General features: G+C 33.2%; 1 protein-coding gene across 1 annotated transcript in view; it reads right to left on the reverse strand.

Moving 5' to 3' along the window:
* The window catches only part of spg11 (SPG11 vesicle trafficking associated, spatacsin), a 42,068-nt gene that overhangs the window by 11,318 nt on the left and 6,507 nt on the right, over positions 1–24,243 (reverse strand). Inside the window, 24 exon segments of the mRNA XM_048159153.1 lie at positions 264–413; positions 630–844; positions 3,962–4,130; positions 4,212–4,319; positions 4,432–4,632; positions 4,706–4,978; positions 6,062–6,221; positions 6,713–6,821; positions 8,094–8,302; positions 10,285–10,450; positions 10,557–10,623; positions 10,795–10,959; positions 11,040–11,185; positions 11,317–11,423; positions 12,798–13,007; positions 13,083–13,284; positions 13,484–13,659; positions 14,732–14,859; positions 15,000–15,071; positions 20,599–20,775; positions 21,281–21,459; positions 21,532–21,687; positions 23,328–23,460; positions 23,714–23,859. Of these exon segments, the coding sequence (XP_048015110.1) occupies positions 264–413; positions 630–844; positions 3,962–4,130; positions 4,212–4,319; positions 4,432–4,632; positions 4,706–4,978; positions 6,062–6,221; positions 6,713–6,821; positions 8,094–8,302; positions 10,285–10,450; positions 10,557–10,623; positions 10,795–10,959; positions 11,040–11,185; positions 11,317–11,423; positions 12,798–13,007; positions 13,083–13,284; positions 13,484–13,659; positions 14,732–14,859; positions 15,000–15,071; positions 20,599–20,775; positions 21,281–21,459; positions 21,532–21,687; positions 23,328–23,460; positions 23,714–23,859 (3,824 nt within the window).

Below are 24,243 nucleotides of genomic sequence, written 5' to 3' on the forward strand. Positions count from 1 at the left end.
GAGAACATTAAAAAAACGTAAAAAGCACATAAAATTACTATATAATGAAAGATAAAAAAATAAAAACATTTATTTAAATTTATAAAAATATGAATAAATAATATAATATAATATAATATAATATAATATAATATAATATAATATAATATAATATACTTTTAAGGAACACTTTAGAAATGTTCTTAAGGTGGACGGTCAATATGAATTGGAAAAGAGCATTAAAATGTCAAGTAAGAGATTGAGACGTAATCATGAAGCATCACCTCAGCCTGAGACAGGAAGAACTGACAGGCCGCCTCTGGTTGGACCTGATCTGTCTTGAGCTGTTCGTGACACCGTCTCCAGAAGGCCATCCGTGTCTCCTGCCGCTCCCACTGACGCTTGAGCTTGTGAGTGCACAGATCTCGCCGGAGCTTCAGACGGACACAAATGTGTGGAAGTTACAGCGTAAAGATGCGTCACGATTAGGTCAAAGCAGCCGTCCTCTACGTTTTATGACAAGCTTTATCACTATTCTTCTTTAAGATTACTTTAACATGATTATGCACACTTTAATTATGATAAATTTGATTATGATCAATCTATAAAAACATGGGTTAAAGATTTCTGATGTCGTGATGGTCACTCACTTCATTTATGATCAGGCAGTCAATGGGCAGCTCAGCTATCTGCGCAACCCTCCGCGCCTGTGTGAAGAGCCCGAGCTCCTGCAGCTCATCCATCATCCTCCTGCTCTCCCTCTGCAGGCCGGCGCTGGAATAATCCTCCAGCAGACACGCTGACAGCGGCACGGGAGTGTTGGCCAACACCTGACTCAACTGACTCAGCTTCTTAAAGTCAGGACCTGCAGCAAACGATATTAAACTACCGCTCAAGAGTCTGGAGGAGTTACGACTGTTAATGTTTGTGAAAGAAGATGTCTCATCTGCTCAATAAATTACATTTGACTATATATTCTCATAGAAAACAGCTATTTTAAACTGGAATAATATTTCACAATATTACTGTTTTTACTGTATTTTTACTCAAATAAATGCAGCCCTGGTGAACAAAAGTACAGAAGCTTGTTTCCACCACAGAATAAAAAAATAAAGGTAATTGTGACTTTTTATCTCACAATTCTGACTGTTTTTCCCTCACAATTGTGTTTATCTCTCGATTCTGAGATAAAAGTAAGGAAGAAAAGTAAGAATTGTGAGAAAAAACTTGAAATTTATAAACTATAAACAAATTGTAAATTATAAACTGTGAGAAAAAAAGTCAGAATTGCAAGAAAAGTCAGAAAGAAAAAAAAAAAAAAAACCTTGCAAATTGCAAATTATAAAGTCAGAAATGCGAAAAAAGTCAGAATTGCAAGAAAAGCCAGAAAAAAGTAAAAAAAAAAACAAACAAAAAAAACCTTGCAATTTATAAATTATAAACTTAGAATTGCAAGGAAAAAAGTCAGAATTGCAAGGAAAAAGTCAGAAAAAAGTAAAAAGAAAAACTTGCAAGTTAAAAACTAGAATTGCAAGGAAAAAGTCAGAATTGCGAGGAAAAAAGTAAAAAAAACTTGCAATTTATAAATTATAAACTTAGAATTGCAAGAAAAAAAGTCAGAATTGCAAGGAAAAAAGTCAGAAAAAAGTAAAAAAAAAAAAAAAAAACTTGCAAGTTAAAAAGTCAGAATTGCGAGGAAAAAGTCAGAATTGCGAGGAAAAGTAAAAAAAATTGCAATTTATAAATTATAAACAGAATTGCAAGAAAAAAAAGTCAGAAAAAAGTAAAAGAAACTTGCAATTTATAAATTATAAACTTAGAATTGCAAGAAAAAAAGTCAGAATTGCAAGGAAAAAAGCAGAAAAAAGTAAAAAGAAAAACTTGCAAGTTAAAAAAGAATTCAGAAAAAGTCAGAATTCGAGGAAAAGTAAAAAAAACTTGCAATTTATAAATTATAAACTTAGAATTGCAAGAAAAAAAGTCAGAATTGCAAGGAAAAAAGTCAGAAAAAAGTAAAAAAAAAAAAACAAACTTGCAAGTTAAAAAGTCAGAATTGCGAGGAAAAAGTCAGAATTGCAAGGAAAAGTAAAAAAAAATTGCAATTTATAAATTATAAACTTAGAATTGCAAGGAAAAAAGTCAGAAAAAAGTCAAAAAAACTTGCAATTTAAATTATAAATAGAATTATAAACTTAGAATTGCAGAATTGCGAGGAAAAAAGTCAGAATTGCAATTTATAAATTATAAACAAGCAAGAAAAAAGTCAGAAAAAAGTAAAAAAAAAACCTTGCAAGTTAAAAACTCAGAATTGCAAGGAAAAAGTCAGAATTGCGAGGAAAAAAGTAAAAAAACCTTGCAATTTATAAATTATAAACTTAGAATCGCAAGAAAAAAAAGGCAGAATTGCAAGGAAAAAAGTCAGAAAAAAGTAAAAAAAAAAAACTTGCAAGTTAAAAACTCAGAATTGCGAGGAAAAAGTCAGAATTGCAAGGAAAAAAGTCAGAAAAAAGTAAAAATAAAAAAAACTTGCAAGTTAAAAAGTCAGAATTGCGAGGAAAAAGTCAGAATTGCGAGGAAAAGTAAAAAAAATTGCAATTTATAAATTATAAACTTAGAATTGCAAGGAAAAAAGTCAGAAAAAAGTAAAAAAACCTTGCAATTTATAAATTATAAACTTAGAATTGCAAAGAAAAAAGTCAGAATTGCAAGGAAAAAAGTCAGAAAAAAGTAAAAAGAAAAACTTGCAAGTTAAAAACTAGAATTGCAAGGAAAAAGTCAGAATTGCGAGGAAAAAAGTAAAAAAAACTTGCAATTTATAAATTATAAACTTAGAATTGCAAGAAAAAAAGTCAGAATTGCAAGGAAAAAAGTCAGAAAAAAGTAAAAAAAAAAAAAAAAACTTGCAAGTTAAAAAGTCAGAATTGCGAGGAAAAAGTCAGAATTGCGAGGAAAAGTAAAAAAAAATTGCAATTTATAAATTATAAACTTAGAATTGCAAGAAAAAAAGTCAGAATTGCAAGGAAAAAAGTCAGAAAAAAGTAAAAAAAACCCTTGCAAGTTAAAAACTCAGAATTGCGAGGAAAAAGTCAGAATTGCAAGGAAAAAAGTCAGAAAAAAGTAAAAATAAAAAAACTTGCAAGTTAAAAAGTCAGAATTGCGAGGAAAAAGTCAGAATTGCGAGGAAAAAAGTAAAAAAAAATGCAATTTATAAATTATAAACTTAGAATTGCAAGAAAAAAAGTCAGAATTGCAAGGAAAAAAGTCAGAAAAAAGTAAAAAAAAAAAAACGTGCAAGTTAAAAACTCAGAATTGCAAGGAAAAAAAGTAAAAAAAACCTTGCAATTTATAAACCCATAATTGCAAATTATAAACTCAGAATTGCGCGAAAAAAGTCAGAATTGCGTTAAGTTTTAAAAAACCTTGCAATTTACAAACTTGCAAATTAGAAACTCAGAATTGTGATAAAAAAAAGTCAGAATTGTGAGAAAAAAAGGCAGAAAAAAGTAAAAAAAAAAAAATTAAAAAAAACACTCGCAATTTATAAACTTGCAAATTAAGAAACTCAGAATTGCAAGAAAAAAGGGTCATAATTGTGAGAGAAAAAAAGTAAAAAAAACTTGCAAGTTATAAACCAAGATTTGCAAATTATAAACTCAGAATTGCAAGAAAAAAAATTGGGAATTGTGAGGGGTGAAAAAAGTCAGAATTGCGAGATAAAAATATAAATATTATGTGGCAGAAACAAGCTTCCATACATTAAAGACTGTTCAATCTTTTGGTATGTTTACACGACAATGATGTACTAAAAACTAAAAGGTTTTTCTTAAAAACGCTGTATTCTGCTGCCAGGCCAGTAGATGACGATGTCAATTAAAAAAAGTCCTTTTCCTTTTTTAGTTGAAAACGGTGTCATGTAAGCACCCCCAAACGTGATTATATAAGCCCTTGTAACTGTGGTGTGGTGTCATAAACGCCCTCTGACCGTTGGATTTGAGCAGCCGCTCCATGTCCACCAGCAGTTGCAGCAGACGCCGCAGCTCGTACTGAGTCCTGCTCTGCTTCAGGAGCGTCAGCAGCAGAACCGACGCCTGAGACTCCACCCACTGGACCGGCAGAACGTCTGAGCTCAACACCACACTGCTGCTCCGCAACTACACACACACACACAACAAGAGTTACAGGACAACCAGCAGTTCAGGAGGAAGAGACCTGAGTGAGGCGTGTGAGATTACATTGAGCAGACACTTCTGGAACTCCAGCAGCTTGTCTTTGGCTCGCTGATAGTCTTTGTAGTCGGAGCAGAATTCATACATGTTCAGCATGTAAATGAGCGGCGACTCCTGCCAGGCAGACAGAGAACAAACACAGAGATTAACACTTTTATTCAGCATTAAACTGATCAAAAGTGACAGTAAAGACGTTTTTTATAATATAAATCAGAGCATCTCTTACCCTCTGAAACAGCTGGAAGCCACGAATCAGAGGCCTGATCTTGCTCCTGCACAGGAGGATCTTCCACAAGATGGAGAGATCATGGAGGTTCCACACGTGATGGGCGGGGCTCTCGTTGATGTGGGTGGTGGCCTCCTGAGTGACATCATCATCCACAGACGTCAGGATCCACACGCAGAGGCACTGGAGCAGCTCCGCGCCCTGTCAATCACATCACACGCGTCTCAGACTTCAGCAGAAGCTCATCTGTCAGAGTTTATCGTGGAGTACGAACCTGGTGACAGGCCGCCAGCACGGACAGAGGAGGACAGCGCTGACGGACGGCTTCGGACAGCAGGAACCTCCAGGGACTGGGCTTCTCCTGGCTCTGCAGCAGCACCTGGAACAGCTCTCGGGGGGGTTCGGAGCTCTCGTCTCGGGGAAGAGCGCTCAACACGCGCCCCTGAGCCTGCGCAGTCTGATGGGAGTTTGTCGGATGAAGATCTTGGAATGCCAGGGAAATGTGGGACTGCAGAGCCGGACTGAAGCCGAAAGCCAGAGATCTCACCTGGGCAGACCCCACAAAAATATACAAAAATAAAAGCTTCAGTTATTAGAAATGTATGTGTGTGTGTGTGTGTGTGTGTGTGTGTGTGTGTGTGTGTGTGTGTATATGTGTGTGTATATATATATATATATATATATATATATATATATATATATATATATATATATATATATATATATATATATATATATATATATATACACACACACACACACACTAATCCCATTATATTCCCATTACAAAAATGTTTAATCTTTTCCTTCATTTTAAGAATAATAAAAAACAAACAAACAGGGGAGGAAAAGTATTTAATACCACAAAAATGGTTTAAACATACTAGGAAAGTTTTAAAACATGCTATCAATGTCTTTTCCCCATATTTTAATATAATAAAAAAATATTTTTTCCAACAAACAAACAAAAAACAGGATAAAAAACATTTTAATCCCATTAAAAACTTTTGATCTTAAACATGATTTTTTTTATCCTATTAATATTTGTAATAATCTTTTTTTCATAGTTTAATAAAATTAATAAAAAAAAAGTAAGAACATTACAGTCCCATTAAAATGTTTTAATCTTTTTCCATATACAAAAACAGGGGAAAACCATTTAATCCTATTAAATTGTTTTAATAATATTTTTTCATATTTTAATAAAATAAAAAAACAAGTAAAAACACTACAATCCCACTAAAAATTTAATTTTTTTCCAAATTTAATGAAGAAAAAACAAAACAAAACAATTTAATACCATTTAATACCATTGTTTTTAGTCTTTTGTCAATATTTTAATAAAAAACAGGAAAAAACATTTTAACCTATTTAATTTTTTTAAATAATATTTTTTTTATATTTTAATAAAATACAAAAACAAGTAAAAACATTTCAATCCCAATTAAAATGTTTCAATATTTTATCAATATTTTAATAAAATAGTAAAAAAAAAAAAAAAAAAAATAGGATTTTTTTTTTTTAATTCCAATTATTTTTACCATATTTTGATAGAATAAAACAAACCAAAGCAAACCCCATTAAACAATCTTTTTCAATGATAAAAAATTAATTTAAAAAAAAGACGCACCTGCTGGGGCGGGTAACTGTGCAGCTGTACAAACAACAGGAAGTTGAGCCACTGTCCGTCACGAGCGCAGTCCTGTGGGTAGGCGGGGCTTAGAGGAAGAGCGTGGAGGTGGCAGAACTGGACAGGAAGTGCCCACTCCTGCGCCGCCTCGAACGACGAGCTGGCGTCCAATAAAACAGAAATATTAGATGAAAAACATGAACCAAAATTACAAATGCTGCCTTGGCAACTAAGAGAAATAAAATAAGTTTAAGTTCTAAATTAAGAAGTACTAAAATTATTAAAATTGAATTTTTTTTTAAAGCTAAATAGAAATATTAAAAATAATACAAAAAAACTAATAAAAAAGACAAAAAGCACATAACGAAATTTCTTATTCTAAATTAAAAAATTCAAAATATAAAAATAAATTGATAACATACAAATTTAAAGTACTTTTATTAAAACTTAGTGTACTTGTTTACTACAGAAAATTAAAAATTACATTGAAAAAATGAAATAAATGAATAATGATTTGGGATGTGATGAAAATTACAGTTACGGAAAAAAACGACTTCAACTAATAGTGTTCAATTATTAAAATAACTAGTGTGAGTGTGAAAAGCATGAGAGTTTAACTCTAAAGGTCCTGATATGCTGACGAACACTGACCGACTGATGCCCTTCTTCTCCAGACCGTCTCTGACCGCCGCCTCCAGATGAACCAGCAGCTCCTGAGCCGTTGCCTTCTCAGCCGTCACCAGCTTACTCGCCTTTTCCACTGGAAATCACAGAGAGAGAGATAAAATTAATATAATGTTGGTAAAATGTTGGCTTGACAAAGCCTTCTCTGAAAGTTTGATAGTTTTATAAGCTTCCTAGCATGTTGTTAACATGTCTAGCATGATTTAACATCTTGCTAGCATGTTTGTAGCATGTTTTAATACATTGCTAATATGTTTTAGTATGCTTTAACACATTGTTAACATGTTTTAACATGTTACTAGCATGTTTTAGTACATTCCAAACATGAATTAACATGTTTACTAGCATGTCTTACCAAATTACTAACATGTCGCTAACATGTTTGAACACTTTGCTAATGTTTTAACACATTGCTAGTATGTTTTAATATGTTGCTAGCATGACTTAACATGTTGCTAATATGTTTTAACATTGCTAGTATGTTTTGCATGTTACTAATGTGAATTAGCATTTTGCTAACATGTTTGAACACTTTGCTAGTATGTTTTAACACATTGCTAGTGTGAATTAACGTGTTGCTAGTGTGAATTAACATGTTGCTAGCATGTTTTAACACCTTCCTAGTGTTTTAAGACTTGCTAGTATGTTTTAATATGTTGCTAACATGACTTAACATGTTACTAACATGTTTTAACATACTGATAGTATGTTTTAATATGTTGTTAACATGTTTTAGCACTTTCCTAGTGTTTTAACACATTGCTAGCATGAATTAACATGTTGCTAGTATGTTTTAACATTGCTAGTATATTTTAACATGTTGCTAATGTGAATGAGCATATTGCTAACATGTTTGAACACTTTGCTAATATGTTTTAACACATTGCTAGTATGTTTAAACATGTTGCTAGTGTGAATTAACATGTTGCTAGCATGTTTTAGCACCTTTCTAGTGTTTTAAGACTTTGCTAGTATGTTTTAATATGTTGCTAGCATGAATTAGCATGTTACTAGCATGTTTTAACACATTGATAGCATGTTTTAAAACTTTCCTAATATGTTTTAACACTTTTCTAGTGTTTTAACACATTGCTAGTATGTTTAAACATGTTGCTAGCATGAATTAGCATGTTACTAGCATGTTTTAACACTTTGCTAGTATGTTTTAATATGTTGCCTTGGTATAAATTATGTGGAAGTAGTAATATGACTAACCCTGTAATAAAAACAAATCAAAGGTACACAGAAATATTAAAAAAAACAAAAACACATAATAAAATAATTAAAAGCTTCAAAAGCACAACATGTGGTTGAGTTTAACTGCAGGAAGAGGCGTGTTCTCACTCACCGAGCGTCTGTCTGAGTGAAGCTCCGGCTCCGTCCTCGCAACTCTGAGTCCAGAGTTTGAGGATGAGGTTCAGCGCTCGCAGATCCACCCTCAGTTTGAGGCTACACACTCCCATGAGCTCACAGAAACACACACACGCCGCCGACACACACGCGCTGCTGAAGCTCAACAGGCCGAGAGAGTACGCCTGATCCGCAGCCAGAGTCAACCTGAACATACACACAAATCACAGAATCATGACGATAAAAATATATCTAAATATTTAGCTATTAACATACTGATCTACTATTTAGACTAATGTTAGCTTGACATGCTAGCCATATGCTAGAAACATGTTAATTTATTCTAACAATGTGCAAAAGGGGGGTTAGGATCATGTTAGCAATGTGCAAAATCATGCTAGCAATATGTTATCATGCTAAATCATGCTAGCAACATTCTAATTCATGTTAGCAATGTACTAAACCATGCCAGAAATATGTTAACATGCTAATTTATGCCAACAACGTGCTAGATCATGCTAGAAACATACTGGAAATGTGCCAAATCATGTTAGGAACATGTTAGCAATGTGTAAAAATCATGCTAGCATGCTAACAATATGTTAAATCATGCTAACAACGTGTTAAATCATGCTAGAAACATACTAGCAACATGCATAATCATGCTAGGAACATGTTAAAACATGTTAACAATGTGCTAAATCATGCTAGCAACATGCTTAAACATGCTAGCAATGTGCTTGATCATGTTAATAACATGTTAAAACATGTTAGCAACATGTTAAATCATGCTAAAAACATACTAGCAACAAATGCTAAATCATGCTAGGAACATGTTAAAACATGTTAGCAAAGTGTTAAACAATGCTAACAACATGCTTAAACATGCTAGCAATGTGCCAGATCATGTTAATAACATGTTAAAACATGCTAGCAACATGTTAAATCATGCTAAAAACATACTAGCAACAAATTCTAAATCATGCTAGGAACATGTTAAAACATGTTAGCAATGTGCTAAATCATGCTAGCAGCATTCTTATTCATGTTAGCAATGTACTAAATCATGCTTAAACGTGCTAGCAATGTGCTAAATCATGTTAACATGTTAATTAATGCCAACAATGTGCTAGATCATGCTAGAACATACTAGCAAAATGTTAAATCACGTTAGGAACATGCTTAAAACAGGCTTTCAATGTGCTAATTCAAGCTAGAAACATGCTTGAAATGTGCCAAATCATGTTAGGAACATGTTAGGATCATGTTAGCAATGTGCAAAATCATGCTAGCAACATTCTAATACATGTTAGCAATGTGTTACATCATGCTAGAAATATGCTAACAATGTGCTAAACATGTTATCATGTTAGCAAAATACTTAATTGTGGTAGTAACATGCTAACAACATGCTTAAACATGATAGCAATGTGCTAGGTCATGTTAAAACATGCTAGCAACATGTTAAATAATGCTAGAAATATACTAGCAAAATGCTAAATCATGCTAGGAACATGTTAAAACATGTTAGCAATGTGCTAAATCATGCTAGCAGCATTCTTATTCATGTTAGCAATGTACTAAATCATGCTTAAACGTGCTAGCAATGTGCTAAATCATGTTAACATGCTAATTAATGCCAACAACGTGCTAGATCATGCTAGAAACATACTAGCAAATGTGCTAAATCATGGTAGGAACATGTTAAATCATGCTAGCAATGTGCTAAACAATGCTAACACATACAAGCAATCATAGCCTAGTTAGTAATTTGGGAAGGCATGGAATTAAACATGCTAGCAACAATGCTAAAAATGCTTGTAACATGCTAATTCATGTTAACATCTTATTAAAAACATGCTAACAATGTGTCAAAATATACTAGCCACTTGTTAGAACATGTTAATAATGCATTAGAATATATTTACAACATTTAACTGATTTTTAGTAAAATCCTCAATTTTCAAAGTTATTTCAAACTTTCAGGCCTTTCAAGCCTTTTTTTAAACCAACATCAAAGTTCGTAATCAATCTTTACTCATCTAGTTATTATATATTTTTACATTTATTATATGTAATATTTTTACATTTGAATCTTGAATCAAATGTAATTGTTAGTTCTTGTTAACAAACGTCATTGTAAAGTGTTAAAAAGTATTTTTGTGGTTTCATGAGTGTGTTTTGCTCACTGTAGCTTCACATTACTGCAGTTGACAAAATGCTGCGTGAGAAAAACCCCGAAGGCGAACGCCGGCCGGCCGTGCCGCAGGTAATACAGGAAGTCCAGATTCTCAACGACGGCAAATTTACTGACCAGGTGAGGGCTGGAGAAATGGGGCGGCTCGCTGGACGTTTCTGGAAGACATCAGAAAATCCATCAATTAGTCAATAAAATCTCTTTGCTTCTCAGTCCCAGGAAATAATGAGCTTTTCTGCAACAACGGCACAATTTTCCGCCTACCGGTGCTGCCCACGGCGTTGGCCGACTGCCATCCAAACAGTCTGGAGGGATCCAACGGATGCAAAGACTGCAGAAGGACACACACACACACACACACACACACACACACACACACACACACTGTTATATCTGATTCTCGAATCACTCCATCAGCAGGAGGGTGTTTCGCTTTCTTTCCCCCAGAATGTCCCATTAGAATCTAAAATGAACACTTGAGGGTGTGGAAGTGGAGCAGCACCTGCATGAGGTGGTAGAGGGACGTGTCGCAGGTGGAGGCGCCGCGGGGGCCGCTCTGAGGGAACAGGGCCGTTCTGAGTTTGGGATAGGCGCTCAGGGCCATTCTCAGCAGCTGAGGGTCCACTCTGCTCAGCGGGTCCTCGCCTCGCTCTCCCTCTCGCACGGCCTGCAAACGGGACAAACGCAAAGGGCAGAAGAGGAACTGACTGGAGAACAGTGTGGGACTGAAGCAGGACGGACGTTTACCTGGTCGATGCCGCCCGGTCTGAACATGATGGTGGACAGGGCGAGCAGACTGTGACCCTCCAGCAACATGCTGCTGATGCTGGCCTGACTGCCGGGCAGAAGGACCTGAGCCGCCGTCAGACTGGCCGCGAACACACGCTCGGAGTCTGAAACACAAACACGTTTCCCACCGAGACATTATATCACTGATCATTCAAATGTCTTGAGACGGACCGATGGACAGCTGTTTTATAGTTTTAGAAAACTATTTGTACACGTTAAATGAAAACAGTCACACCTTTAAGGTCTCGGGTGATTTTCTGCAGTTTCAGCATCATCTCGAACCAGGGGAAACTCTCAAACAGGTTCCTGTCGGTCAGAACCGCGCAGTTCTCAGGAGTTAACCTGAACGACAGAGAAAGAGAGCTGAGACATAATTTGTTAAAAATATTATATATTATTAATATTTTTTAATACTTAATATATTAATTTTAATTAATTCATTATATATATATATATATATATATATATATATATATATATATATATATATATATATAAATAAATAAATAATAGATATTTATAAATTAGATTTCTAAAAATTAATTCACGCAAAATGTACACAATTTTTTAAATAATTATTAAAATTATATATATATATATATATATATATATATATATATATATATATATATATATATATATATATAAAAAGTGTGTGTGTGTATATATAAAATCAAAGTGTATATATATATATATATATATATATATATATATATATATATATATATATATATATATATATATATGTGTGTGTGTGTGTGTGTATTCATATACATAATTATAAATATAAAATGTAAAATTATTTACAAAAATGTATATAAAATGAATTTGCATAAAATTAATAAATTATGTATCAAGAAATATTTTTTTAAAATGTAAAAAAATTATATTAATTCTGGAAATTACAAAAATTACCCAAAATATATAAAATGAATATATAACAATTAAATATATTAACACACACATATATATATATATATATATATATATATATATATATATATATATATATATATATATATATATATATATACACAAAAATATACAAAAAATATTTTATGCAAATATTTATATATAAAATATATAATATATTTATATTATATTATATAAAAATATTATTATATAAATGTTATATGAAAATATAATTTCAATAATTATTAATTAAAATGTAATTTATTAATTTTATGCAATTAATTTTATTTAATTGACATTTTGTTTTTTTTAGATATTTATAAAATTTCCATTACATTTTTAAAATAATTTTTAAATGTTACACAGAGACACACACATATTTCTTAATACTTAATATATTAATTTTATTTATAATACTTTATTTAATAATAATAATAATATATTTATTTATTTATATACACATACCCTAAACTGCATATATTTCTTAAAACTTATTAACATTTAATATATTTAATTGTTATATATTCATTTTATATATTTTTGGAATTAATTTCCAGAATTAATATAATTTTTTTACATTTAAAAAAAATATTTATTGATACATAATTTATTGATTTTATGCAAATTCCTTTTATATACATTTTTGTAAATAATTATTACATTTTATATTTAGAATTATGAGTATGAATATACACATATGTATGTATACACACACACATATACATATATATATATATATATATATATATATATATATATATATATATATATACGTTGATTTTTTTAACCTGTCACATGACTCACCTGTAGTGCTCCAGGTAGCAGTAGAGCAGGTACTGCAGGCTGTTCTCCAGACAGTGAAGGACGAAGCGCTGGTGAAACTCTTGACCCTGTGACATCTGGAACTGTAGGACGGGAGGGTCGTTCCCATGCTGCATCACTCCTCCGGCTTGACCCAGTCTCCACAGCAACTGCTCAAAGTCCTCCATCTCCACCTGCACAAACAGCCCCTGTCTGAACACAAACACTCACATCAGTTCTGTGGGGTTAAAGCCCGCTGGATCAGTCTGCGTTTGTGTCGGCTCTGACCGGGCGAGCAGGTCCAGGACTCGATCGCGCAGGTATTCTCCACAGCGGCTGCTGCCGTTGATGACGTGCGGTGTGAGCGCTGGCCAGCGGGGGGCAGTGTCGCTCTCTCCGGCCGAACCGCGTACCCATGCAGTGACCCGGACACAATCGTGCAGTGAGGTGAGATACGACCACAAAACAGCAGCATCCCACGAACCCTGAGCTGAAACAACAAGAGAAGAAAATCATTGGATTGCTTCATGAAAATGAGAATTTTGAGGGTAAATTGTCATGAAGATAATGTAAATAATTATTTTTTTGCTTTAGATTGAAATAAAATCAATTTTTGGCCGATAAATCCCATCTCTACTAAGAACGTAATGTTTGACTTTATTTTAACGGTGTAATCGTGTTCCACTCACTGGACGGCTGCAGTCGGGACAGAAGGATGGCGTTCTGCGTGTCTCTGTCCCAGTATCTGACCCAGTCCAGACGGACGGGATCCAGTACAGACCCGGAAGACGACGCCTCTCGTTCCTGCAGGATCTCTTCCAGAAGTCTTCTGCTGTCGGGATCGGACCGGGTCATCTGCAGAACCCTGGACAGAAGATCCACACACATTTTTACTCACTAGTCTTTACTGTTAAAAAAAAGCCTCATTTGCTATTTGCAAAATATAACATTATTTAAAATATTAACATTTTGACTGGCTTGTGAATTAAAGCTTGATGAATTAACTAAATCCTGTCTTTATGTTTGCTGGGATTGGGAATTAATTTGAACTTGCCTTTCTTTAATTCTTTCTCACTTTTTCTTTTTTTACAGAGTTAAAAAATGCAACAGATGGTTAAATATATGCAGGAAAGATAGACAAATCAGAATTCAGTATGCAAATAAACGCATGAAAAAGGACCAATCACAATCTCAGGATGATGTCATCATTGTCAGATTTCAAATGCAGAACATTTTAGCAAAACAAAAACAGATGGAATGAAAATTATGCAAAATAAGGAGTCTAAAACACTAGACTCCGAAAAACAGAATCTACTTTCCATTCTGCAAAATGTAATTTATTATTTCTTGATTTGATTTTGAGGTGTAATATGACCTGGATATGATTGTGATCTTAACAGAATAAAAGCTTAACAAATTAATGACATAAAAACTTGTTGGTAATTAATTTTAACCTGCTAGATTTTTAATTCTTCTTTTTTTCTTTACAAAATTCTCACTTTTTTGTTGTTTTTACAGTGACAAAAGGCAACAGACAGTTCAATGGATATAAGAAAGAACAACAAATCACAATTGAGTATGCAAATACACACATGAAAGAGGGCCAATCACAATCCAGTATGCAATATGATTATGTGATCACTTCAGATTTTTAAATGCAGAACATTTAAACAAATTAAAAAACAGATGTATAAGAATTCGTTAAGTAAATTGTCATGAAAATAATACAAAAAACCCTGCATTTGCTATCTTAAAGACATCTAATTCATGCAAACACATGCCATGCTTTGAAAATAATGCCCTAGTGCTCAAACTGAGCTCAAGTTTTCCTGTCCGCCCTCTTCTAAACATCATTTCCTGTGTTACTGTATCAGTTAAAGAGGGCAGAAATGGCCAGAAACAACATTTGAAAAAGAAAATCAGTGAGAAACACTCACCTGCTGGTGTCCAGACGGGAGGAGCATCTCGTCGCCGGTGTCGAACACAAGCTCTCGATCGTCTGAATGAACTCCACCTGCTCAAACTCTTCATGAGAGAGGAAATTCTGCTTCTGCAGCTCCTCCACCTGGGAATCACAGCAATAATAAACCATTAAAACGGCAAATATCATCCCTAAAATGACACTGAAGATTCACATATTTGACCAGTTTGTAAAGATCCTCCGGCAAATGTTTCAACTCTTGCACATATATTGTGTATTCTCACCATGAAGGCCCTTAGATCCCGATCGGCAGTGAAAACACAGATGCTGTGGAGCTGCTCCTTCACATTAAAGCCCTAAAAACACAGACACTCAGTCCTGCTTTATATTAAACTCTTTAAAATCAACATATGGGGTCAGTTAGATATATTTATATACTTTTATTAAGCAAGGATGCATTAAATTGATCAAAAATGACAGTAAATTCAGCAAATAATCCTGAAAAATATAATGCGTCACGGTTTCCACACATATATGAAGCAGAATATTTATCAACATTGATAATAATCAGTTTCTTGATCATCAAATCATCATATTAGAATGATTTCTTGAAGGATCATGTGACACTGAAGACTGGAATAATGATGCTGAAAATTCAGCCTTGATCACAGGAATAAATTACACTTTACAATATATTCAGATAGAAAACAGATGATTTAACCTGTTAACTGTCATCCCCACTTTTTTATAGACATGAAAATGCACTATCCAAACTTAAATGGTTGTAATTCAAGAATACTTTGGAATATAGACATAAGGTTGTTTTAAAGATTAAATTTGGCAGATTATTGTAGAAGTGAAATAACTTATGTAAGTAAAACAGAAAAAAAGTTACAGAAGTTTATGAAAATGTAAAATTTAAAAATGTAATAATATTTTACAAAACCTATTTTTCTAAAACTACAAGGAAATCAAAGCCAAAAATCTGAACAAGTTGTGTTCCAAATTTCAGATTGATATCTCAAAAAATGAGCTTTCAGTAAGATTTTGTTTGGGCGAAAAACGAACAAGTTGTGTTCCAAATTTCAGGTTGATATCTCAAAAAATGAGCTTTCAGTAAGATTTTGTTTGGGCGAAAAACGAACAAGTTGTGTTCCAAATTTCAGGTTGATATCTCAAAAATTGAGCTTTCAGTAAGATTTTTGTTTGGGCGAAAAAACGAACAAGTTGTGTTCAAAATTTCAGGTTGATATCTCAAAAATTGAGCTTTCAGTAAGATTTTGTTTGGGCGAAAAACAAACAAGTTGTGTTCCAAATTTCAGGTTGATATCTCAAAAAAATGAGCTTTCAGTAAGATTTTGTTTGGGCGAAAAACGAACAAGTTGTGTTCCAAATTTCAGGTTGATATCTCAAAAAATGAGCTTTCAGTAAGCTTTCAGTAAGATTTTGTTTGGGCGAAAAACGAACTACAAGGAAAGTTGTGTTCCAAATTTCAGGTTGATATCTCAAAAATGAGCTTTCAGTAAGATTTTGTTTGGGCGAAAAACGAACAAGTTGTGTTCCAAATTTCAGGTTGATATCTCAAAAATGAGCTTTCAGTAAGATTTTGTTTGGGCGAAAAACGAACAAGTTGTGTTCCAAATTTCAGGTTGATATCTCAAAAATGAGCTTTCAGTAAGATTTTGTTTGGGCGAAAAACGAACAAGTTGTGTTCCAAATTTCAGGTTGATATCTCAAAAATGAGCTTTCAGTAAGATTTTGTTTGGGCGAAAAACGAACAAGTTGTGTTCCAAATTTCAGGTTGATATCTCAAAAAATGAGCTTTCAGTAAGATTTTGTTTGGGTGAAAAACGAACAAGTTGTGTTCCAAATTTCAGGTTGATATCTCAAAAAATGAGCTTTCAGTAAGATTTTGTTTGGGTGAAAAACGAACAAGTTGTGTTCCAAATTTCAGGTTGATATCTCAAAAAATGAGCTTTCAGTAAGATTTTGTTTGGGTGAAAAACGAACAAGTTGTGTTCCAAATTTCAGGTTGATATCTCAAAAATGAGTTTTCAGTAAGATTTTGTTTGGGCGAAAAACGAACAAGTTGTGTTCCAAATTTCAGGTTGATATCTCAAAAAATGAGCTTTCAGTAAGATTTTGTTTGGGTGAAAAACGAACAAGTTGTGTTCCAAATTTCAGGTTGATATCTCAAAAAATGAGTTTTCAGTAAGATTTTGTTTGGGCGAAAAACGAACAAGTTGTGTTCCAAATTTCAGGTTGATATCTCAAAAATGAGCTTTCAGTAAGATTTTGTTTGGGCGAAAAACGAACAAGTTGTGTTCCAAATTTCAGGTTGATATCTCAAAAATGAGTTTTCAGTAAGATTTTGTTTGGGCGAAAAACGAACAAGTTGTGTTCCAAATTTCAGGTTGATATCTCAAAAAATGAGCTTTCAGTAAGATTTTGTTTGGGCGAAAAACGAACAAGTTGTGTTCAAAATTTCAGGTTGATATCTCAAAAATGAGCTTTCAGTAAGATTTTGTTTGGGCGAAAAACGAACAAGTTGTGTTCCAAATTTCAGGTTGATATCTCAAAAATGAGCTTTCAGTAAGATTTTGTTTGGGCGAAAAACGAACAAGTTGTGTTCCAAATTTCAGGTTGATATCTCAAAAAAAAGAGCTTTCAGTAAGATTTTGTTTGGGCGAAAAACGAACAAGTTGTGTTCCAAATTTCAGGTTGATATCTCAAAAAATGAGCTTTCAGTAAGATTTTGTTTGGGTGAAAAACGAACAAGTTGTGTTCCAAATTTCAGGTTGATATCTCAAAAAATGAGCTTTCAGTAAGATTTTGTTTGGGTGAAAAACGAACAAGTTGTGTTCCAAATTTCAGGTTGATATCTCAAAAAATGAGCTTTCAGTAAGATTTTGTTTGGGCGAAAAACGAACAAGTTGTGTTCCAAATTTCAGGTTGATATCTCAAAAATGAGCTTTCAGTAAGCTTTCAGTAAGATTTTGTTTGGGCGAAAAACGAACTACAAGGAAAGTTGTGTTCCAAATTTCAGGTTGATATCTCAAAAAAAAGAGCTTTCAGTAAGATTTTGTTTTGGGCGAAAAACGAACAAGTTGTGTTCCAAATTTCAGGTTGATATCTCAAAAATGAGCTTTCAGTAAGCTTTCAGTAAGATTTTGTTTGGGCGAAAAACGAACTACAAGGAAAGTTGTGTTCCAAATTTCAGGTTGATATCTCAAAAAAAAGAGCTTTCAGTAAGATTTTGTTTGGGCGAAAAACGAACAAGTTGTGTTCCAAATTTCAGGTTGATATCTCAAAAATGAGCTTTCAGTAAGATTTTGTTTGGGCGAAAAACGAACAAGTTGTGTTCCAAATTTCAGGTTGATATCTCAAAAATGAGCTTTCAGTAAGATTTTGTTTGGGCGAAAAACGAACAAGTTGTGTTCCAAATTTCAGGTTGATATCTCAAAAATGAGCTTTCAGTAAGATTTTGTTTGGGCGAAAACGAACAAGTTGTGTTCCAAATTTCAGGTTGATATCTCAAAAAATGAGCTTTCAGTAAGATTTTGTTTGGGTGAAAAACGAACAAGTTGTGTTCCAAATTTCAGGTTGATATCTCAAAAAATGAGCTTTCAGTAAGATTTTGTTTGGGTGAAAAACGAACAAGTTGTGTTCCAAATTTCAGGTTGATATCTCAAAAAATGAGCTTTCAGTAAGATTTTGTTTGGGTGAAAAACGAACAAGTTGTGTTCCAAATTTCAGGTTGATATCTCAAAAATTTAGCTTTCAGTAAGATTTTGTTTGGGCGAAAAACGAACAAGTTGTGTTCCAAATTTCAGGTTGATATCTCAAAAATGAGCTTTCAGTAAGATTTTGTTTTGGCGAAAAACGAACAAGTTGTGTTCCAAATTTCAGGTTGATATCTCAAAAAATGAGCTTTCAGTAAGATTTTGTTTGGGTGAAAAACGAACAAGTTGTGTTCCAAATTTCAGGTTGATATCTCAAAAAATGAGCTTTCAGTAAGATTTTGTTTGGGCGAAAAACGAACAAGTTGTGTTCCAAATTTCAGGTTGATATCTCAAAAATGAGCTTTCAGTAAGATTTTGTTTGGGCGAAAAACGAACAAGTTGTGTTCCAAATTTCAGGTTGATATCTCAAAAATGAGCTTTCAGTAAGATTTTGTTTGGGCGAAAAACGAACAAGTTGTGTTCCAAATTTCAGGTTGATATCTCAAAAAATGAGCTTTCAGTAAGATTTTGTTTGGGTGAAAAACGAACAAGTTGTGTTCCAAATTTCAGGTTGATATCTCAAAAATTGAGCTTTCAGTAAGATTTTGTTTGGGCGAAAAACGAACAAGTTGTGTTCCAAATTTCAGGCTGATATCTCAAAAAATAGGCTTTCAGTAAGATTTTGTTTGGGCGAAAAACGAACAAGTTGTGTTCCAAATTTCAGGCTGATATCTCAAAAAAATGAGCTTTCAGTAAGATTTTGTTTGGGCGAAAAACGAACAAGTTGTGTTCCAAATTTCAGGTTGATATCTCAAAAAATGAGCTTTCAGTAAGATTTTGTTTGGGCGAAAAACGAACAAGTTGTGTTCCAAATTTCAGATTGATATCTCAAAAAATAAGCTTTCAGTAAGATTTTGTTTGGGCGAAAAACGAACAAGTTGTGTTCCAAATTTCAGCCTGATATCTCAAAAAATAAGCTTTCAGTAAGATTTTGTTTGGGATTGAACAAGTTGTGTTCCAAATTTCAGCCTGATATCTCAAAAAATGAGCTTTCAGTAAGATTTTGTTTGGGCGAAAAACGAACAAGTTGTGTTCCAAATTTCAGATTGATATCTCAAAAAATGAGCTTTCAGTAAGATTTTGTTTGGGCGAAAAACGAACAAGTTGTGTTCCAAATTTCAGGTTGATATCTCAAAAAATGAGCTTTCAGTAAGATTTTGTTTGGGCGAAAAACGAACAAGTTGTGTTCCAAATTTCAGGTTGATATCTCAAAAAATGAGCTTCAGTAAGATTTTGTTTGGGCGAAAAACGAACAAGTTGTGTTCCAAATTTCAGGTTGATATCTCAAAAAATGAGCTTTCAGTAAGATTTTGTTTGGGCGAAAAACGAACAAGTTGTGTTCCAAATTTCAGCCTGATATCTCAAAAAATGAGCTTTCAGTAAGATTTTGTTTGGGCGCAGTACCACACTTTTTCACTAGATGACACCCAAGCTTCATTACTGACCATATAAGGGCGCCTCCATTTCCATATATGGTTTGAGTGATCTGAACCATTTATTTCCATTATTTTCATACTATTTATGAAGTAGACATCCTATATAGAAGTAGTGTGGGAAGTCTGGCACAATTTGATATGAATTCAGCCTCTAATAAACATAAAAACAACATGTATGTGGGTTATAGCTCGCCGCCACAATCATAAATGTGTTTTTTCTATTAAAAACATTTTCAGACCTTTTTTTTCCTCAAAAAATTGAATGGATGTTATCTTTTGAACTCTTGGCATGAAAACAAACATGTTTCAACCAATCTTTAATGATTTTTCATGTTCATCGCCATTTCAAAATAAAGGTCTGAACATGCCTTATGAGTATGAAAATATGCTTGTTGCAAATTGATAAATTACTGCTCCTCTGTGATTTATTTTGAAAATCAGTCACCAAATATGAAAACTAGAGATTCGAAGCTTTCGAATGATATATAGTTTGTCAATATTAGTCTAGGTTTAGTATAGGATATTACTGTTTTAAATATGTAATGGCAGTGACAGTTAACAGGTTAAATCATCATAATATTTCACAATTTTTACTGTATTTTTGATCAAATAAATGCAGTGTTGGCGAGCAGAAGAGCGGTTTGTTTGATCAGGGTCATGTGTACCATGTTAGTCAGCAGTGTTTTGGCCTGCGTCAGGTCTCTGTGAGTGAGACAGGTGAAGGCGAGCCTCAATCCCGTCTTCCTGATGTCCTCCAGACTGCATCCGACAGAGCCGCGTCTGCGCAGAAACGCCTGCGCGTGTGGGATCCGTCTGCTCAATACAGCGCGCTGCACAACATCCTGAAACACACAAGGAACAAAACTAGCTCTGATTGGCTGAGAGCCTTTTCCAGCCATGCAATATTCTGATATCACACGGAAACCGCTTCACGATTTGTATCACTCCGCTTATTTCTGCCGGATCTACACTGGGAGTATAGCGAGTGTCAATGGTGGAGGACCAAACCCACTAAAGATTTAACAAATACTACTGTTATTGTGTCACAAAATGTAGTTTTAAGAGTTTTTTAGGTGGGAATGTAGTCGTTTAGACCTCAAATATGCAACTTATATATAAACATAGCACCTATTTGACCATTTGTTTAGGCATTTTTAGAGTTGTGAGCTCCAGGCCGTTCAGTGCTCGAGTACCCGCTGAGAACAGCTATTATATATGCTTAAAATTAGCATGCATAAATATATATATCAGGAAAAATAAATTGGCTAAAGCAGCTGCAGCAGAACACAAACATGTCTGCTAGGACGCAGGTGCTTTCAACCGCAAGGCATGTTTTTGTTGACTGACCTCATCAGACAGCGACTGCCACTCCTGGTCGGCGCCGGCGGTGGGCGCTGGAGCGCGAGGACGCACGGAGACCTGCGTTTCGCCTCCATCTGTCCAGGGGAACTTCTTCATGAATCCACGCAGATCAGAGATGTAGCCGTCTAAGATCTGCACACACTCCTGCAGGTTGACGTCCAGCTCTACACACAACACAGCCTGTCAGTTTCAGGTTCACGTCACAGAACAAGAGCTCGACTCTCTGCGTGTTTTACCGTGTGCGCTGGTGAGGAGGACTTTGGTTTGCGTGTTGAGGAAGGTTAGCGTGATGCTCAGCAGCTGTTCACAGAACTGTTGACTCTGGGCTTCTGTGTGTGTGTCCCGTATGGCAGAACGCAGCAGATCCAGCGCCGGACACAGAGCCTGAACATCTGAAACACACACACACACACACACACACCAGTGATCAGAAGTGTGGAATAATTACGCCTTTTTATTGTTTGTGAAAGAGTCTCTTCTGCTCACCATGACTGCATTTATTTGATCAAAAATACAGTAAAAATTCTGAAATATTATTATAATTTAAAATAACTGTTTTCTATGTCAATATATGTTAAAATGTAATTTATTCCTGTGATCAAAGCTGAATTTTCAGCATCATTACTCCAGTCTTCAGTGTCACATGATCCTTCAGAAATCATTCTAATATGATGATTTGCTGCTCAAGAAACATCTCTGATTATTATTAATGTTAAAAAAAACATTATATAATTAATACATAATTATAAACATACATAAAAAACTAAATAATAAAATAATCAATTAATTATAATTATTAAAAAAAAAATACATTTTAAAATGTTTTTATATATTTTTCAAAATAATTTAAAATGTTATATTTTATTTTTATAATTTCTATTTTATGTTAAGTGAATGTCATTACAGCAAAACAGTAATTGTTTCTGTATTTCAAAATAAAAACACACACACACACACACACACACACATATGTATATATTTATATATACACTGTATATTATACTGAATATATGATACAAATTACATATATATTATGTAATAGATTTTATATATATATATATATATATATATAAATATATTTACTAATTAATAACATACATGTAGTTGCTAAACTATTTTATATAGATTAAAATATATTTATTTATATTTGTAAATGTAATTTTATTATATTTAATATAAAAATAAGAATAATATTACATTATTGTTATATAATATAAATATTATACTGTATATTATGCTGTATACATGATAAAAATTACATATTGTATATGTATTATAATAGATTTTTTAATATAATAGATTAAATAAAATATTTATTATATATTAATCTATAATAATTATATATTTACAATTTAATAACACACACATATATATATTTTTTAAACTATTTTTATATAGATTAAAATATATTTATTTATATTTGTAAATATAATTGCATTATATTTAATATAAAAATATATAATAATATATAATATAAACATTATACTGAATATATCATAAAAACACTTATGTATTTATTATATAATAGATTTTTAATATATAATAAATATTTTATTTAATCTATTATTAATATATATTTATATATTTACTATTTAATAACACACATACATATATTTTATAAACTTTTTATATATAATAAAATATATTTTTTTAATATTTGTAAATATATTTGTATTATATTTAATATAAAAATAAAAATACAATTATAATATAATATAACATATAATATTATATTATTATTATATAATATAAATATTATATTACAAACATATTTAAATAGTTCTGTTACAAGTTTAAAGTTTTTCTTTTGCTTTTTTCTGATAGAAATGTGACTTGGGCATATTTCATATTTCATGAGATCATCCCTTGAGGTCATGAGCTAAAATAGACGCTCTCCAGCTTCACATTTACGAAGTTTCTCCTGCCCTTCAATAACCGTCAGATCTGAGAGAAGACTTCTTAAGAACATTAATTGAGCTGCGGGTGGAGAAGGTCGTTAGCGATCAGAGGATCTCATTAAAGCGGCTCTTACTCCTCAGCTGTGTCTGGGTCGAGACGGCCGGCGTTTGATCGGGCAGAACAAACCCAGACGCGGGGCTCAGGATGTTCTCCTTACTCTTCAGAAAGAAATCGACCGTATCCAGCTGATGGTTCTTGAGGCCGGCCTGGAACGAACATCAGAACATATTCTCATATTCACTGAGAGTAACTGACATTTCAGACACAATGCAGTCAAGTTTGAGTCGAGGTTGTGTGAACCATGACTGAACGGGTTTCTGGGAGTTCAGAAACACTGACACTGATATAGAGAAGAACTTTTTCATGCTCAAACACCAACATTACACACTAAAGACAGATGAACATGTGAAAAAGCATCATAGGTCCTCTAAGTTCACATGACAGTCTCTGAGTTTGTACCTGTAGGGCATGTATTGGTATCGAACAGCGGCCCCAGGCGTTCAGATGGCAGAGCGAGTCGACCGTACCAGCCGTGCCAAAAACCATCAGCCTGTTCAACAGCTCCTCCTGCGTCACACTGAACAGAACCACGGACAGACCCGACGCTAAAACACACACATTACAGTCATCATTCAGTAACATGACGTTTAATCAGTGTAGCACGGTACCATCACAGTATATACCAGCTGAATGACCAGTTCACATTTCACATAATCACATGCAAAAAGAATTTATATTTTGCATAAAGAAAATTAAGCCATATTAATAATTTCCATTAATATTCTCTGTGCTGTTTTTTTTTTTTATATTACAATACAAAAAAGTCATACAAAAGGCAGTACATAATATTAATAATGCTGTAAAAATGCTTAAATAAAAATGCTTGAATAAGTGCTAAATTAAATAATGAAATAATTATTTAAATAGATTCCTAAATGCGTAAAATGCTTATATACATGCAAATTGCTTTAATAGATAAATAAATGTGT

This window comes from Megalobrama amblycephala, linkage group LG15 (assembly GCF_018812025.1).
Source record: "Megalobrama amblycephala isolate DHTTF-2021 linkage group LG15, ASM1881202v1, whole genome shotgun sequence".
In the NCBI taxonomy this organism is placed as follows: Eukaryota; Metazoa; Chordata; class Actinopteri; order Cypriniformes; family Xenocyprididae; genus Megalobrama; species Megalobrama amblycephala.